The 17,409-nt window shown below is 41.2% G+C and overlaps 1 protein-coding gene across 1 annotated transcript; it reads right to left on the reverse strand.

The window, feature by feature from the left end:
- Positions 1-643: 643 nt before the first annotated feature.
- LOC120712598 (IAA-alanine resistance protein 1-like) lies at positions 644-6,876 on the reverse strand. The gene is made up of 11 exons (XM_039998427.1): positions 5,973-6,876; positions 5,785-5,868; positions 5,643-5,692; positions 4,881-4,932; positions 4,166-4,270; positions 3,602-3,840; positions 1,973-2,125; positions 1,750-1,857; positions 1,246-1,347; positions 1,116-1,160; positions 644-1,014 (listed from the first exon to the last, which is right to left on the reverse strand). Exons 1-11 carry the CDS (start codon positions 6,349-6,351, stop codon positions 862-864), a joined length of 1,470 nt encoding a protein of 489 aa, XP_039854361.1. The 5' UTR covers positions 6,352-6,876; the 3' UTR covers positions 644-861.
- Positions 6,877-17,409: the final 10,533 nt, after the last annotated feature.

Here is a 17,409-nt window from a genome sequence, read left to right on the forward strand (position 1 = left end):
TAAAAAGGTTTTGCAAATAGACTTCATTTAGTACTGCATGCGGGCATTCGTTTTTTTGTGAAATTTTGATGTGACTTTTAGCCAAACATGGCCTCTCTTCCTGTACAGAATTGTCTGGGGACATCACCGTATGCTGGGAGATAGGCAGGTCGAAGAAAGGACCGAGCAGTAATTCCCCCGTGCCCTCCTTGCCTCGTGATCACCGGCGTCGTCCTGTGGAAGTTACTGCCGAAACAGCGCAAAAGAACCGGACGAAAGGAAGGAAAATTCGATCAGCACGAGAATATGGTTCGTTGATTGTACGTGGAGTTTTGGTATTGTCCGGACGACTGGACGAGCCAGAGTTCCGGGATGGAGAACATGTAGGCAAGACCTTGGCCGTTCCCGGAACTGGCCTACCTGCCGGAGCATGGGGACAGGATCACGGGCAGGGAACGTGAAACCATACCCCCGCTGCCGGGACAAGCGGGTGATGCCGTCGAAAGGGCCAGCACCTCCGCCAGGAAATAGGGGTTCCGCTGTACGACTGTTAATGATCCCTGTCACGAGTCGTCGTGCAGAGTTTAAGTTGGTACAAACTGGGGTGCCTGTTAACTGTTTGGCCGAACTGCACTCCGAACCGTCTTCAGGGGTGGTCGCCGAGGATTGTAATCCTGTTGTGATTTATTATGACTCTTGTGTTTCTCCTAAACAAGAAAACTACCGACCATGCAGGTGAATCTATAATCAGATGTCAAAATTTCTATCAGGTTTTCAGACTTAGAGCTCCCGTCTTCCAGGCTGGAGCTGTTCAAGAATTATACCGGATTGGTGTAACTGTTGTGCCACCTAAAGCTGCAACTGGTGAACTGGAGGTTCAGATCATTCTACCAGAGAAATGCCTAGAGCGACCAGCATCCCCATCGCCAAGGAAATCAACTGAACAATTGAGCTTTGGAGGGTTGTTTTCTGGTTGTTCATCTGCGGAAGGACTCCCGCGACAGCGATGTAAATGAAACCACCGGCAGTGAATCCCTGTGGAAGAGGACAGTTTTTGCAAGCCGGATGGTTAATTAGATCCAACAATGAGATATATCGGCAGTAAAACAGGAATGCATTTCAGAAAAAGGTCATACCTCTATCAGGGAAGAATGCCCTGGATCTTTACCCAAAGACAATGCCTGCGCATGCAGTAGAGTAATGGGTTATATCCAGAAACAATCATTTATCTTTAGGTGAAAAGAAACCGAAAGAGCAAGAACTTACTAGTGCTGTTCCAGCAAGAGCAACCAATGCAGAGAGAAAATTGAAAAATAAGGCCTTAGACACCGTGAATCCTGATCGCACAAGGATTCCAAAATCTCCAACCTTAACAAGAAAGAATACAAAGTTTACCATCAACAATTTCTGCCAATGAAACACATGGTGATTGGATGTTTGGAACCGAGCATTCTATATTTGTCAGATGATAAAGAACATTAAATGCCTGAAGTGAACATCTAACTAACTGTTCTAATCTGGTCCCAGAAACCAGAATCGAATATTAAATGATGTCACTTTAACAGATGTTATATAATGGCAAAATACCCCCAGAATAGTATTTTACCATGAACTAATTTTGTCTCATATTGCCTACCTACTGATATCAGCATTCAGCACTAATACCATGTAAAACTGCCAGAAATTAAAGCTAGACTAGAATGCATCAGTAGCCATACTGAAACTACAATGGTAAAATTTAAATTAATCTAGTGATGAATATAATATAACCTCTTGGGGAAGTTCATGCGCAAGCAGGAATAAAGTCCTGGACCAGCCACCAACGGAACCATGTAGCAAAAAGGCACTCCCAAGAGCCATCCCATCAGTGAAGTTATGCTGCATCATTCACATGAGCTTCCATCAAATCCAAGCTAGCAAGAAGTTCAGAAAATATAGCATACAAACATGTACTTGACTGAAACACAAAACATGGTTCAGGCAATAGACTTACAACACCATCTGAGAAAAGGTTGAGGTAGCCAAACACCAAATTAGAGTTTGAAATGGAAGAACCATTACTTGATAATGCTTTATCAGGGGCAGGGTCATTTTCAGAATTGGCGTGCTCTCCATCAGTGGCTTTGGAACTAGCAGAAGAGCTTCTCTGTTCATTACAGGCACATCAAGTTCAAAGGTGGGTCATGTGATCCTAAAATGCATATCACATGATTTTTCAGAAGTGCAAAAACAATAGAGTATCAAGTATGCAATTAACAGTTTCCGATAAGATGCGACAAAACTTCTGACTTTAGATCATCGACTACACTTCTCTTATGCTTAGTGCACCTACATGCACAGGGTTAAAACCTGCACTTTATAGCCTAAAACTTCTCTTATGCTTGAGTGGTGGGAAAATTTCTCCCTTTCTCAGGACCAAGAGGTGTGACTCATGCGTTAACCCCATTGAGTAGGAAGAATGAAGATGAGCTATAGAAACTGGGCAAAATAGTAAGCTAGTTGCACAAATGCATATGCTATCCCACAACGAATGCAATTGTGGCTTTTAGACTAACTTGATGGGACACATGCGGTTGCTCCATCTAACTGGCTAAATTGTGCTCATTTCTGTAACAAATTGCAAGTGCTATTAATTGGAGCAGGAGCCAAACAGTTTATTTGTGCTCTCATGGCAGACTGACCACAATTAATTAAGGGCACCTAAGTCATTTGGCTTTCACACCATTGTCTGGGGAAAAAACCCTAGAATTGCATTCTTTGTGGGATGGAAGGAGTATTAAGTTAATGAGCAAACATTGAAAGTTTGATGCAAATAGTGAACAACTTCTTGTGGGGAAAAGCATTATAAGAAATATTTGGTACTGCAGTGCATGACAACATATGATGAAAAAGAATTAAGTATTTTATAAGGAGAAATCAGGCAAAGCTACCTTCAGAGTTCAGACGACAAATGGGCAATAATTATGTATCATTTATGTTGATCCACTTTTAGCATACACGTATGGGTCAGCAGTAGTGCCACCAGGACCTTTATGTTGTTTTGGAACTTATATGAATTCATGATTGCCAATACCTCTTGTTTTAGTTTTCATCAAATGCGACAAAAATAGGTGGTATTTTCCCTTCAACTATATCTTTTACTGACAGACTTTGCATGTTTGATTTTCGTCTTTTTGGTCAGTGCTTCAATTGCTACCAACCTACCACAGTTGAGATACTTCACACTTTCTTAGAGCTGTTGTCAGTTGATTAGCTTTCATAGTTTATGGTTTGCTATACTAGAGGAGACTATATGCTCAACAAGATGTTCTGTTCCACATTTCACCATACAATGTGTGACAAAATGTGCCTTGGGAATTATATTTTCCATTGGCTGAACTAGATATTGTCTGCAATTTTTGGAGTTCACTTAAGCTATGGTTCCTAAAACAATTTGCAAGGTTCACAAAAAATTTCTATGCACATTGCCTCCATGTCTTCTTTTGTTCACAGAACTTGTGAACTTCTAGATTCCTTGTCCTTTTCTTACCTTTGCCAAACGCAAATGAATTGCACAGAGTACATAAGTGATGGACTGGGAAAGCATATCGTATAGTTTCTATGTTTTGGATGTTAGATGTACCTTCCGTATAGTAGTTACTTTTGCAGTCGTGCCATCAACCAAAGGTTCCTCATCAGTTTGATTGATCTCTTTACCATCGTCATCACTCTTTTGATGATTCAATTTGTCCTTATCACTAGAATCATGCCGTTTATGATGGTGATGGTGGTGCCCATGACCCATGCTGTGTGCCCCATTTTGAGAATTGTCTTCAACATACCTTACAATCTTCTCAACAATAAAAAAGAGAACAATGCCAACTGCACAATATAGTTGCTAGCAAGATTTTAGACACATGGAGAAAGAAAATAGATCAAGGAGGTTAGACACATGGAGAAAGAAATTGCTGAGCGATGAAATGTTTTGGACTAAGTTCATTTCATTAAGAGCTATAGTGATTAATGGCAGATTTAATACTTCGGGCTAAAAGAAACAGTTTGCAACAACTCAGTCGATAAATGTTCAGGGAAAAACCTCAGTCAAGAAGGGGACATCCACATATTGCAAAAAAATGTGGCTAAAGGCCTAAAACCTGAAGTTATAAAACAAAACACAATTGGACATATGTGTGTGGGATATACTCACATAGTATAGATAACCCCACAGAAAGATCTTCCAGTGAGTGTGCGTGTGCATGCTCATGAGCATGGTCGTGACCCTCATGATCATGTGAGTGAGAATGCCCTCCACCTGAGAAAAAAAATAGAAGAATATGGCAAAGTGAGAAGGGGTCACCTAAGGTGAATGAAGTAAAAGAACCGCATCTGCACGTACAGGCGAGTAACAGAACGAAACTGAAGGAATGCAGCATACAATAGCGTTGTACCCATGTGTGCAAAGTGCGGAAAATATTAAGAGGTGGCCCAGATATCAATGTGATGCTAGCATGAGCAACATACAGTCATGTTTTTGAGGTTCAACATTTACAGTTTAATTACTCTTAGCACAACATAAACAAACATGAAAGAGATGGTAGGAAACAATACAATTTTATCATAATCCAACTGGTTTACCTAGCACATGATTCATGGGTTTAGTGCTTATAACAGAGCATTGGGCAGTAGACAAAATATGTTTGCCAGCCATTCTTCTATCTTAAATTGCAAGCAGCTTGATTTAAGGGTCCTAAGTTACAATTGGAGTAAATGGACCATTTCTCATTTGTCCTTCGCAAAATCCCAGCCATAGTTTCTACATTGGTGATGGGAAACATGAAACAGTGACTAGCAAAATACAAAGCAAGCACAAATACAAACAAAAGAACAAAAAAAAAGACCTTAGCATGTATCAAAGGTTATACCAAAAGCATGTGGCAGTTGATGAAGAAATGAATCTCCAAGCATTGCTCCTGCCTGTAGAAACATGAAAACCAAACAAGGAAAGCACATAAGCTGTAACATCTTGATTCTGAGCAAAGTAGTAAAATTAGATTGATACCATGGGACTTCAAAAAGAATATTGGTGCAAGACAACATTATAAAGAAGCTAAATAATCTCAAAATTTGGGGGCATAACCTCATGGTTGATATAAACTTACTTCAAATATCTAAAAAGCGTAAGTTTGTTTTGCACTGCATTGCCCATTCATTTACTTACATATTTTCTGATATACAGAATCCATCAGAAAAAGAAAAGATGTTAACAAAACAAGGGCAGAGAACATATCAATACAGCCTGAATTTTCGAAGTTATTTAATCCATCATGGATATAATTTTACAGGCAACATTTCAAATGTAGAGCCAATTGTCCACACATGAAACAAATTCATAAGACGACAGATAATTCATGTTTGTGACTTTCAGAGAATGCAGATATGGCTGTTTATTAAATTGTAATCGCAGAATATTAACTCGGGGCAGGTTAATTTCAGGCTGCACTCACTAGTCACTAGAATGTAAAAGGACAATTGTAATGTACTATTGGCTATGTAGTTAGTGAGTGTTTGTTAATTGAGGGGTCAAAGAAAGAGCCAAGTAAACACAGAATTGAGCAGACTGCAGAGATTCCATTTGCTAGCTGGATTTAGCAAAACATACTAACAGCTGCAGACTCCTCACTTACCCCAAACACTGCAAGTGCATCCACCATGGCCTTCGATGGTTTTCCCTGAACTGCAAAACAGGAACAAATCAACAATCAGAGCCTGCGCGGAAGGGCGAGCAGATAATCCCCCGGGCCAGAGGGAGGGAGGAGGGGCACTCACAGAAGATGACCGGGAGGAGGATGAGGCAGACGAGCGACGCCATGCTGACCAGCAGCGAGCACCCCATCGCGCTCAGCCACACACCTGCCCGGTCGAATCCCCAAATCAGTCGATCGCCTCGTCGTAAACCAGATCACGCGCAGAAATCGCACCCAAAAACGAGCGGGATCGGAACGAGAATGCCTGACCCATGGGCGACGCCTCCATGTCGCCGTGGCCGCGGTGGTGATGGTGGTGGTGGTGGTGGTGGTGGCCGTGGTCGTTCTCGTCGTAACCGAAGGACTCGAGCTCGAGATCCGCCTCCTCGGCCATCTCCTCGGGAAGCAGCCGCCGCTGGATCTCGTCGCGGCCGTGGGCATGGTGGTGGTGGTGGTGCTCGTGGTCCCCGCCGCCGCCGCCGCAGCTGTGCCCGTGCCCGTGGCCGGGGTCGTGCGGCGGCTCGCCATGGCCGTGGCCGGCGTGGTCGTGGAAGGGGCAGGAGGAGTCCGAGTGGCCGGCGGCGGGGGCGGGCACGGCCACGGCGGCCGCCAGGAGCAGCAGGAGGGCGGCGAGGCTGCGGCGTCGCATTGTCGCGCGCGGGGGGTTTTGCGGCGGGAGCGGGCGAATCAGAATCAGGAGGCGGAGGGGCGCTTGCAGACGCCCCGATGGTGACGACGAGGACGAGCACGAGCACGAAGAGGAGCGCGACTATGCCCACCACCACGCCGAACGTCACGACGTCCATGTCCATCCAAATTTATAATTACACCCCGCCCCTCAATTAACTCGTGGAAAATTATAAAATCAAAACGAAACGAAAAAACGAATTACACCGGCTCGCTGCGACACTGCGGAGCCTCGGATCGAGCTCGAGCACCGGCCACACCGGCGCCGAGAATTCTGAATTCTGACTCGACGGCGGGGGGGATCGGAAGCTTCTCCGGGATCGTGCCTGCTCCCCGAGTCCCCGTACGCCGCGGCGTACGCTTTGCGTCGGTGGCAAGCAAGAGGTGATTGACTACAGGAGAGAAAAGATCATCGGATTCGGACGGCAGGCGGCGGCGACAGGTTGGGGACGAGAGCTCGAGAGGAACACGAAATCCTTATGGGCCTGATTGGTTTCTGCCCCACCAGAGCCTGGCTCGCACCTCGCGTGCAGGCTGCCGCTGGCCAGGCTTGCCGCATGCAGCAGCAGTTTGTTTGGTTCCCGTACGCGTTGAGCCAGTCTAGTTGAAGATTCTGTTTGGTTACCTGTTCGACTAGCAGCCAATCTCATTTTCTTGCCTCCTCTCGCTTGCTAGTGCACCCACCTCGCACCATGCGAGCCTGGCTCCGCGGATACGCTCGATTTTCCAGTATCTGCGCAGCCAGGCTGAGAGAGACGTTTTGCACCGCATGAGCCAGGCTCAAAGGGTAATTCAAGCAACCAATCATTTGACCATTGCATCCCACGGGCCAGGCTGAGCTTGCATACAGGGAACCAATCGCACCCTATAGAGCGCTCGCGCGCCGTTACTGATTGGAGCGAACGATGGCCATGTGTTCTTACTAGAGATACTGCTTCCCAATTTCGCTTCGTATTCAGCCCGCGTCGGCCGTTTCCCAGGTACTGCTTCGTATTCCAACATTATTTCAAAATTTCTAGACACATTTTTTATTCATTTCCCCTTTTCCCTTCCTTTGGTCTCGAGGTGTAGGCAAAAGGAGATCGCCGGATTTGAGGTGATTCGAGGGAGACAAAGCGGCGAATCGCCAGAAATCCGTCTTGATCTCGATGTCGCGCACCTGCTTGCCGTGCGATTCATCCACGCCGAGGCGGAGTACGCACGAGAAGCGAGCGGAAGCTGCGCCGACGCCGAGCTCGCCGCGCCTCCGTTTTGCCTGCTTCGTGGGGAGTACGCCGGAGACGAGGAGGCAGTCGCACCGAGCTCCGCCACACTTCAGTCCCCTGCATCGTGGGTGGGGGTATGTCGGAGCCGAGGAGGCAGATGCGCTGACGTCGCAGCCGTCATTTTGACTGCATCGAGGCAGAGTACGACGGAGAAAGAGAAGGCAAGCCACACCGAGCTTGCCGCGTCTTTCGTCTGCATCAACCCGAAGTACACCGGAGAAGAGAAGGGAAGCCACGCCAAGCTCGTCGTGCGCCGTCGTTTCGCCTGCACCTAGTGGATGATGCGTATCGACACCGAGGTAGAAGGGGATTGCAATTGCCTCCCCTGCTGTTGCTTTTTTGTTCGAGACGCCCTGCTTTTGAGGGGGGATCTATCGTCCTCGTTGACATCGACTGCAGCAACCGTCGCTGGACTTCAATTTCAGGTGAGCTACATCGCCCCGTCCTGCCTGTCCCTCGAATCCATGACATGTTCCTCCTGCATAGCACCACGATATCTTCCTCCTGCACACCACCACGGCAGCACCCTGCTAGGGGAAGCACTTGCACACAATCATCCGTAGGATTTTGATCTTAGGTTTCTGCATCTGATTATTCATCTCATCGATGAGCTGCCTGCAGAAGCCTAGCTTTAGTAGGTAAATTTTCATCACAACATAATAAGATTTCAGGCTTTTGGCAATATCACCGGAGAGATTGAATTCAACATACCATTATACATATTGTTCAAATCAAGGATCATCTGTTCTTTTTTTATTCACTAACAAGGAAGACATGTTTCCATTAAGATTTTCTTTTAAGAAACAAGCATGCATAGTTGTTTTCTCTTAAAATTTCAACATAGAGGCATCATATTTTTAATTCTGACCTATACATCATGGGCTACATATAGGCAAAGTAATTATCTGAAATTTAGAGAAAAACTATTGATTATATGTATTCTAAGTTTACAAGTAGTACGCACTGAATGAGTTTTTAGCCATGTGGCTTGAAAAGAAAGGGACATATGAAGTTTTTAGAACATGACATTATAGTTATTTAGCTTTCAGTTACAAAGTTTTTGCCATGATACTTGAAAGTTTGCAGCATCCAAAGATTTTGACTGTATCATTGTTTGGAGAGGTTTCTTCAACATAAAAAACACCAACATGTTAGCATGTTCCCATTTTTTTGCAGGATATTTTTGCCTAGGCAGCTGCAAAGTTTACTGTTTTTTGGTAGGAGCAAGTGCACTGTGCCATGGAGAAGAAGGTACATATTATTTCTTCCATGTTTTCTAAAATTCTTTTCATTTGCCTACAGGCTGGGATTTGCATAGATTCTCTTTTGTACATGCTATTTTTGAATGATATTAGGACTAGCTAGATGTATGTTTCAGATATCACTACTAGGTTATTTTTACTCAATCATGAGTCAACTTGAAAAGAATAATGAGTTTTTATATAAAACTCTTGGTCTACAAATGTAATGTTCAATATATGCTAGCACTAAGTTTCAGATATATGAGTAGGAAGTTTTGTACATGTAATTAAAATCTTTTCAATACCCAATGGGCTAAAATATTGCAATCTGTAATATAAAAGCTTTTACTTGTGAATATGTAATTATCCAAAATGTTTTCGGGATGTACAATGCTCCCTAACTAGCCAACATCTCAATGAGTCAATGGGGCAGACTACTAGTTGAAAAAATGCTCAAATGGTCCTTTCTCGGCTCTCTTTAACTTTTTGCATGAAAGTTTAACCTTGCATCTAACTAGTCCTCAAAGAAACTAGCTAGATAAGTGCTCTTTTAGCACTAGAATGAGTAATATAATTGCCTTAATAATTGTTCTATGCCTAAGGTTGCTAGACCAAGTGGCGACAGCAGCCGATTGGCACCCTACAGGTCGCGAGTTCGAACCCCGGCTGGGGCGAATTTCTGCCCGCGGTTAAAAAAAAACCCCTTCGATGTGCTCGCCGAATGGCATGGCCCTTGTGGGCATGGGTCAAGATTGGGTTTTTTTTCCCGCAGACCGAGAAGCCGTTGTTGCTTCCTCTTAATGAAATACGGTGGGGGCCATTTCAACCCCCCCTCCCCGGCCGCATTTTTTTCTTAATAATTGTTCTATACCTTTGTCACAATACGACATCTTACAAACAACAGCACTACACTACAGACCTAGATTATCTTTTTGAACTAAACATAGTCTTCTCAATCATGCAGATATATTGTTTTTGTACATTGGTTGAACCTCAATTTTCTTTTAGATTTTTTTACTTTAAAGTTTGTGTTCTGGCTAAAATTCATCAGTTTATATCCATAATTTGAATGCTAGACCAAAGTTCTATATTTATAATTTAGAAGTTTGCAACATTCTAGTAGAAAGATTCTGGTATGCAATATGAGAGTTTAGATATAGAAAATATTGTATATATATGTTAAAAGTTTTATATATGAGAGCCAAAAGTTTTTAATAGACTAGTACAAAGTTTCCAACTTCAAAATGCCAAGTTTTAAGTTAGTTTCTGATTTTGGAGCACAAAGTTCTGTATCTAGGAGTAAAATGTTCGAAGATGTGCTAATACAAAGTTTATGAATACTATTATTTTTGGAAAAATACCTATAAGGATCGATGGACCAAGAGGAGGGTGAATTGGGCCTTTTTCAAAATTCTAAAACAAAGTAAAGCAACCTTAACCTATGCAATACTAGTGAGGCTCAATTCACCAACCGGCTAGCTAAGCAAACTACACAAGCTTAAGAAGATACAACTAGATAAGAAACTAAGCAAGGTAGAGCTAAGCTATGATCTCTAAGGTCAAGCACATGAATAATTGCATGAAAGTAAGTGCTTCAAAGTAAAGAGTGGGCAAGAGACAACCGGATTTTTTTCCCGTGGTGTCGATGTGTTGGTACACACCCCTAATCCACGTTGTGACACTCACTAAGAGTCTTTTCACCTCCCAAGTCACCGAGACGAGGGCGCTCACTAAGAGTCTCCATTCACCATCCCGGCGTGGTGGAGCTCAAGCCACGTACAAACTTCTTCGGGCTCCCACAATCGTTGGCAAGCTCCGGAAGAAATACCTTCAATCACCAAGATCGCCTAGGTGCTGCCAATCACCAAGAGTAACAAGCTAGGGTCTTCACTTGAGCAAGAACCAATCACCAAGAACGGATGCACACAAGCTTCTCTCTACTCAAGTCCTTAGTCTTGCTTCTTGAATGATTGAATGAACAAATGTGTGAATGATGAAGCTCAAGATGGCTCTCAACAATATATGAGTGTATGAATGTTGCCTGGTGTTAAGAGAGTGCAAAATGACCCATTTGAGGGGTATATATAGGCAGCTCACACGAATAGAGCCGTTGGAGAAAAGCTGCCAGAAAACTGCGTAGCGCCGGTTAATCCGACGATCCTCCAATAGCCAGCGTCGGTTTAACCGATGAATGTAAACTGCCCATTCTGAAAACTAGCCATTACAACTCGGGCAGATTAACCGACGTATCATCGGTTTAACCGGTGAGTGTAGTTGTCCACTGATCAACTGAAAAATCAAGTCTCTGGACAACTGCACCGACGTTAACTCAAATCCATCGTCGGTTTAACCGGTGAGTACAACTTCTGAAATCCCTGGAAAAACCATCTCACTGGTCAATTGCACCGACGTCTCATTTCAAATAGCGTCGGTTTAACCGGTGTATTGAACTTGAAAATGTCCTGGCAAAACCAACTCTGGACTAATGCACCGACGTTAATTCAAACAACATCGGTTTAACCGGTGTATAGAACCTGTCCAGACTCTGCTGACTGTGTTTAACCGACGTATAGAAAAGTGGAAGCGTCGGTTAAACCGGTGTATAGACTTTTTCTGATTTTGCTTTTTCTGATTTGAGTCTTGAGTGAAATCCAAATATTCTTGAGATATGAGTTGAAAACTACTTATTTGAACTTCTAGAAACCTGAGTGACCACAGTGTGCATCCATTTTCAAATGACCATGTCCATGCTCAAGTTACTTGACCTTAACCCCTCTTAATAGTGCGATCACTACAAAACTATAAAACCTATACTAACCTAAGTGTCCTTCTCAACCTTACGACACTTAGGATTAGAAAGATCCTTAGTCTTGTTATATATTTGAGTTGAATACCGAGATCGCCTTTTTGAATAACGGAATTGAGGGGCCTCTTTTGACATATGACCAAATGAGCGATAATGATCTATTAAGCTGCACAAACTCATTAGTCACAATAATGGTTGTCATTAATCACCGAAACATACCTTGAGGGCCTAGATGCTTACAATACCTTACTGTGCCTAGCACTCTCCATAAAAAATGAAACTAATGCGTTTTGAGTTGCTAGTATTTGTAGCAATTCGCCAAGGCATTTGCACAGTAGAGTCCTTTTGTTTTTCTAAATTATGGTGAATTTTATTTTGTGAGTTGTGACCATGATGTGTCCACATTAACAAGAAGCTTACTAAACTCCTAATGTGTGCAGGTGAGACCAAGGCTAATTGATAGCACTGAAACAAGACTTTGAAGCCCACCAATTCTCAAGCATTCAGGTGAGATCAAGGCATCCATTTCTGTAAAAAAATTCTATGCATAATTTCTAAGTTTATAAATTCATAATATATACATATGATTTTTTTACCTACATAAGCAAAAACTGATATGTGGTTCATAAATTCTGCATACATTATTCAAAAGTTTTTTGACATGGTGTGTATAGATTTGATACTCTAGTATATATAAGATTTATAAATTTAAATATATATGCATATTCATGGATTCTCGACATATGAGTCAAAAGGTTTTTTTACATTTCATGAGGAGTCATGAATTCTTTACTTATTCAAAGCAATTTTCCTTAGTTTGCAAATGTGTGTTGCTAGCAAATGCAGTGAAACGACACATATGATCCAACAAACACATCTTTTCATAGTTTTAAGTTTAAAAGTTTTTGAAACTACAAAGTCTATTATCATGATAGCAGAAAGGTTCATAATACAGATTCCAAATGCTTGCCATGTACCACGGTACCGAATGGTGCCGAATGACACATCAGTCTGCTGCAATGTTGCCACATACTAGCTACTCCTTCCGTGCTTCGCAAGGAACCAACCAACGGTGCCTGGATGCTTTGCCACAGAGGCGCTCTTTAATCAACTGTTCCCAGATGCCCCGGTTCAAATTAAAATACCCCCTGCAGCTAATCGTTATGTGTACATGGAAATAATTTTCATCTTCCGTTTCATTGATATCTAGTCTGAGGTCCAGAGCACATGCTACTTCACAATTGAGCTAGTCCTACAGCCTTAGCAACCAGCTTAAATCTGCTAGCATCATCTATTCCCCTCATTCTGGCTGAGTCAATTCTGGAGGGAGGCTAATCAAATTGAGGCATACGACTAATATATTTGTATTTGGTTTCAATCTAATTGGCATTAATTTTCTAAATGATTATTTTTTGCATAGGATTAATATAGCAGGGTTACAAGGGTAAGAATCAATTATCATAATTCAAGGATAGAAATCCCAAATTTGCAACCCATTCCATAATTTTCTACTGTTTATTAACTATCATGCTGGAAACTATTGTACACGAATTTCAAAGTTTTACATCTCTAGGTATAAAGTTTTCAGTATATGTGCCTAAAGTTTTCACACCAAACTCCACAATAGGAAATAAAACTCTTTTTTATTAGGCACACAAGTTCAAGGTTGTGAATTGAAGGGTTCAAAGTTTTTATTTCATGAATCATGACTTGACATATTCATTATTTTTGTAACTATTTGTCAAAAGTTTCTATATACATGATCTGAAAGTTCCTCAATATTTTCATTCAAAGTTTCCAAGTGGTCATTTTAGAGTTTTATCATAGAACTTTGTAAGTTTGGACTGGGATATTTTATGCACGTCGTAGTTGTTTATATGTTCTAATGTTCAGGATTGTAACATATTTCCAGATAAAGTTTTAGAATCGAGAGGTACAAAGTTTTTGATAGGTTAGGACAAAGTTCCTAATATGTAATGCAAAGTTTTTTAATTATGAAGTATTAGATCTAAAAGTTCAAAATTTTAAATGTGGTATCAAAAAGTTCCAGACTTTTTGGAAGAGAAAAGTTGGATTCACGAAAGTACAAAATTTATAACATGCTACTACAAAGTTTTCTGATTAGGATTGCAAAGTTCCAAGTTTATTTTGCTGAGATATTTTTGACAAGTGATTTGCAAAGATCTTGAGTTGAAAGTGCAAAGTTATTGAATTTAATGTTAATTTTTATTTCAGTATGAAGTTTTTATGTAAACATTTATATATATGTATTTGTGAAAGGTTTCAAATATCCATGTATAAAGTTTTGTATCTAGTATTATAGATTTTTAAATTTAATTATAGAAAGTTCTTAAATTTACTGTATAAATTTTTGGAATTACAAAGATTACATGTATAAGGCTGTATTCATATTTCTGAGGATTTTTTCTGGTTCGTATTGATTCCATGCCTTGGTGTAATTATCTTCTCACACACATCTTGTTGGTTTTATTAACCCACAATATTAGCTTGGGATTCGCGTGAAGTTTCTAGAGCTGGAGAAAATTTATTTTCTCCCAATGCAAGATTACTTAAGTGGTGTAGTTCGAGAGCAGGGAGCAAGATCATATTTGAGGTGAGCTAGATATCCTCCTTCATGTTCATTCGTATTTTTTTGCTGATGATGCCTACATGTATTAGTAAATTCCCTTTCTCTTTGTCTAGACCAGATAGCCCATCCATTTCACTTGAAAAGCCTACCTTTTGTTTGTGAACCACACTTGTTATTTTTATGTTTTTGGTCTTTATATGTCTGAAAGTTTGGAACTGTTCTGCTGTTATATGTCAAGCATAGGTATCCTATAAAGTTTTGTATATAGTAATCAAAAGTTTGGTTATATTCTATTGTAAAGGGTTATGCATGCAAATTGAAAGTCGAGGATATTAGAGTTTTTAATTGTGTTCTTAGAATTTTTTTGAACTACAAGTGTAAAGTTTTGTACACTTAGTTCATAAGTTTTTAAAAATACTAATGAGAAGTTTTTAGTTTAGTTATGTTCATTAAAAATTATGGATTCTATATATGCTCTGAACTGTTTTGTAAATGTTCATTATTTTTCTATATTTTTTATTTTTTTACCCAAACACAGCACACACCGTGCTCCACACATAGTCTATTCGTGATATATTGTTTTCACGGTTCATGAGTAGTCAAAATATATTAATTTATTCAAAGATCAATTTCATATTTTAAAGTTTGGGACTATAAAGTTTATTAGTGTTCTACTACAAAGTTTATAGTTTCATATTTCAAAGTTTTTGGGGACTACAAAAGTTTATTATGTGGTAGTACAAAGCTCATAGTTTTAGATTTCAAAGTTTTGTTGGACCGGAGGGAGACTATAAAGTTTATTCGTGTTCTTATGCTAGTGCAAAATTCAATTTTTTAGTTTTTCAAATTATTGTGCTAGTACAAAGTTCATAGTTCTGGATTTCAATGTTTCTATGGCTGCAAATTTAATTTATTACTATGGTACTACAAAGTTCAAGGTTTCTTTTTCAAAGTTTCTTTTGGAGCTGCAAAATTTATTATTGTGGTACCAGAAAAGTTCATAGTTTCATATTTCAAAGTTTTTTGAAAGCTAATAAAATTTATTAATGTGATAGTAAAAAATTCATAGCTTCAGATTCCAAAGTTTTTAAACTAATAAGAAACTATTACAGTAATATAAAGTTTATAACTTCTGACTTCAAAATTTTGAAACTATAAACTAGGTTGCATTTTCTTTTTCTCTTTTTATTTATATTATTTTTTGATGTAGAAAATATTTTAAATAGAATTTTATGTTTTCTCAAGATGCAAACCACTACGTGAATGCATATTCTACTACTGCTGACAAACCCATGCAACGAAAAGTATGACACCCTTGTGGAGATAAAAAAATATTAAGCATGCATGTAAGTTTATTTGTGGATATCTTTTTTTGCTCATTTTTCAAACTTATTATAACAGAGCACAAGAGTCACAATTTCCTTCCAATTTTTTTTAGAGCGTCACCATCGAGCTATAAGTGAAGATGTGCGGTTTACTGTTACAAAAAAGATAACATTATTGGATGAAGAATATGGACGTATTGTTTATTCTATGTTGGAGAACAACAACCAATCAGTTTTTTTTAATTTATCCTCCTGTGAGCATAATATCATGGAGAATTGTTCCACATTTTTTTTAATCAAATCTCACGACGTTTCTTGTTTCTATTTTCACAATTGTCTTCATTGCTTCTATATTCATATGTATGTGAAATCCCCCGCCCAATTACTCACCCACACACCCGTTGTCCCGAGAAAAAAAAGAGTTGAAGGCATAGTACATTCCGATGACATAATATAAAGCAAGTCAATTCTTTATTCGCTACTATTATTTTGTGGTGCACGTGCGTTGCTGGACAGCTGCGGCGCTGTTCGCTGCTTCCTTGCCGCGGCGCGCGATCGCCAAATAGCGGCCCCGAGAGGAACACGATGGGGTTGGGTGATCGGAATGGCTGATCGCGATGCGAAGGTTGCGGTGGTTGCAGGTTTTGGCGAGGGGAGACGGCCAGGCGGGGGAAATAATGCAGAATGCATCACTGCATCAGTCTTGGTCCCACTGGAGCAACATCTTTTTTCTCTGTTGTTCCAGAGCTTATCTTTCCCTGCTTCTGGATTGCTCTTTTGCAGCCTAAAGGACTGTCGGCGGCTTGGCGCCATCTCCGGCTCTCTCGTCGACCTTTCTTCATAGTAGGTTCCTTCAGGCTGAGGCGCTGTTTGGTTTTCTATATTAGAGACTACTAGGAAACTTTAACCGTTAATTACGGTGTTAAACAAAGTCAGTTTACAAAATCAACTCTAGAACCTCTGCGCTAGGAACCCTGAAGAATCTAATGAGGCTTTTGACCACGTGATTAGAGGATAGTTACTGCAGCATCACTGTAGCCAATCATCGATTAATTACCATCATTAGATTCGTCACGAAAAGTTATATCTATTTTTAAAAAGTTTTGCAAATAGACTTCATTTAGCACTTCATGCATGCAAAATTCCTTTCTCGACTTGTGTGCACTAGGAACACTAGTGAGAACCAAACAAGGCCTGAGTGATTGTCTGCTCGATACTAGTAGCTCCTTCGCCCACATCGTGTCACACCTGCATATGCTTCCAGACTCCAGCGAGGGCGTGTTTGGATGCCTGTTTTCCCCTCTGGCTAGGCTGATGGCATGCAGCTGCGCGGTGTTTGCTTGCCTGCGCGGACGCCTGAGCCAGGCTATGCACATGCAACCGTACTCTTAAGCTAGGCTTACGGAGAAACGTAGGATTCGAGAAAAGGTGGTTGGGCGCCGGTTGTGCAGACAACCAAACGTGCACAACCAAACGATTTCTACCATGAGCCTGGCTATATGGTTACGGAAACCAATCAAGGGGCTGCTGCACCTGCCTAGCCTGGCCAGGGGAGCCTGCATCGCTGCAGCGAACCAGGCTACGGTGGGAAGTAATCCAAACACACCGTAACTGTTCTCGGCCGCGCCACAGATGGGAGAGCGTCCTTCTCTGACTGTGCCGCGGGTCACCGGCTTTTGGCTTTGTTTAACCACCGGTCCAGCGGTAGCAGCCAGAAAAGCAGGATCACTCGGAGATTCCGGCTAATCTAGGACGGCGCCACATGTGTGCTATGCTAGCAACAGGCGAGAATT

This window comes from Panicum virgatum, chromosome 6K, assembly GCF_016808335.1.
Source record: "Panicum virgatum strain AP13 chromosome 6K, P.virgatum_v5, whole genome shotgun sequence".
NCBI lineage: Eukaryota > Viridiplantae > Streptophyta > Magnoliopsida > Poales > Poaceae > Panicum > Panicum virgatum.

Excerpts from the sequence above, each read along its gene's own strand:
- LOC120712598 (XM_039998427.1), bottom strand. The coding sequence starts at position 6,351 with ATGCGACGCCGCAGCCTCGCCGCCCTCCTGCTGCTCCTGGCGGCCGCC. Across the intron at positions 1,348-1,749 it reads CGCATGAACTTCCCCAAGAG|GTTGGAGATTTTGGAATCCT; the intron begins GTTATATTATAT and ends TTTCTTGTTAAG. Across the intron at positions 1,161-1,245 it reads CTCTTGCTGGAACAGCACTA|GCATTGTCTTTGGGTAAAGA; the intron begins GTAAGTTCTTGC and ends CTGCATGCGCAG.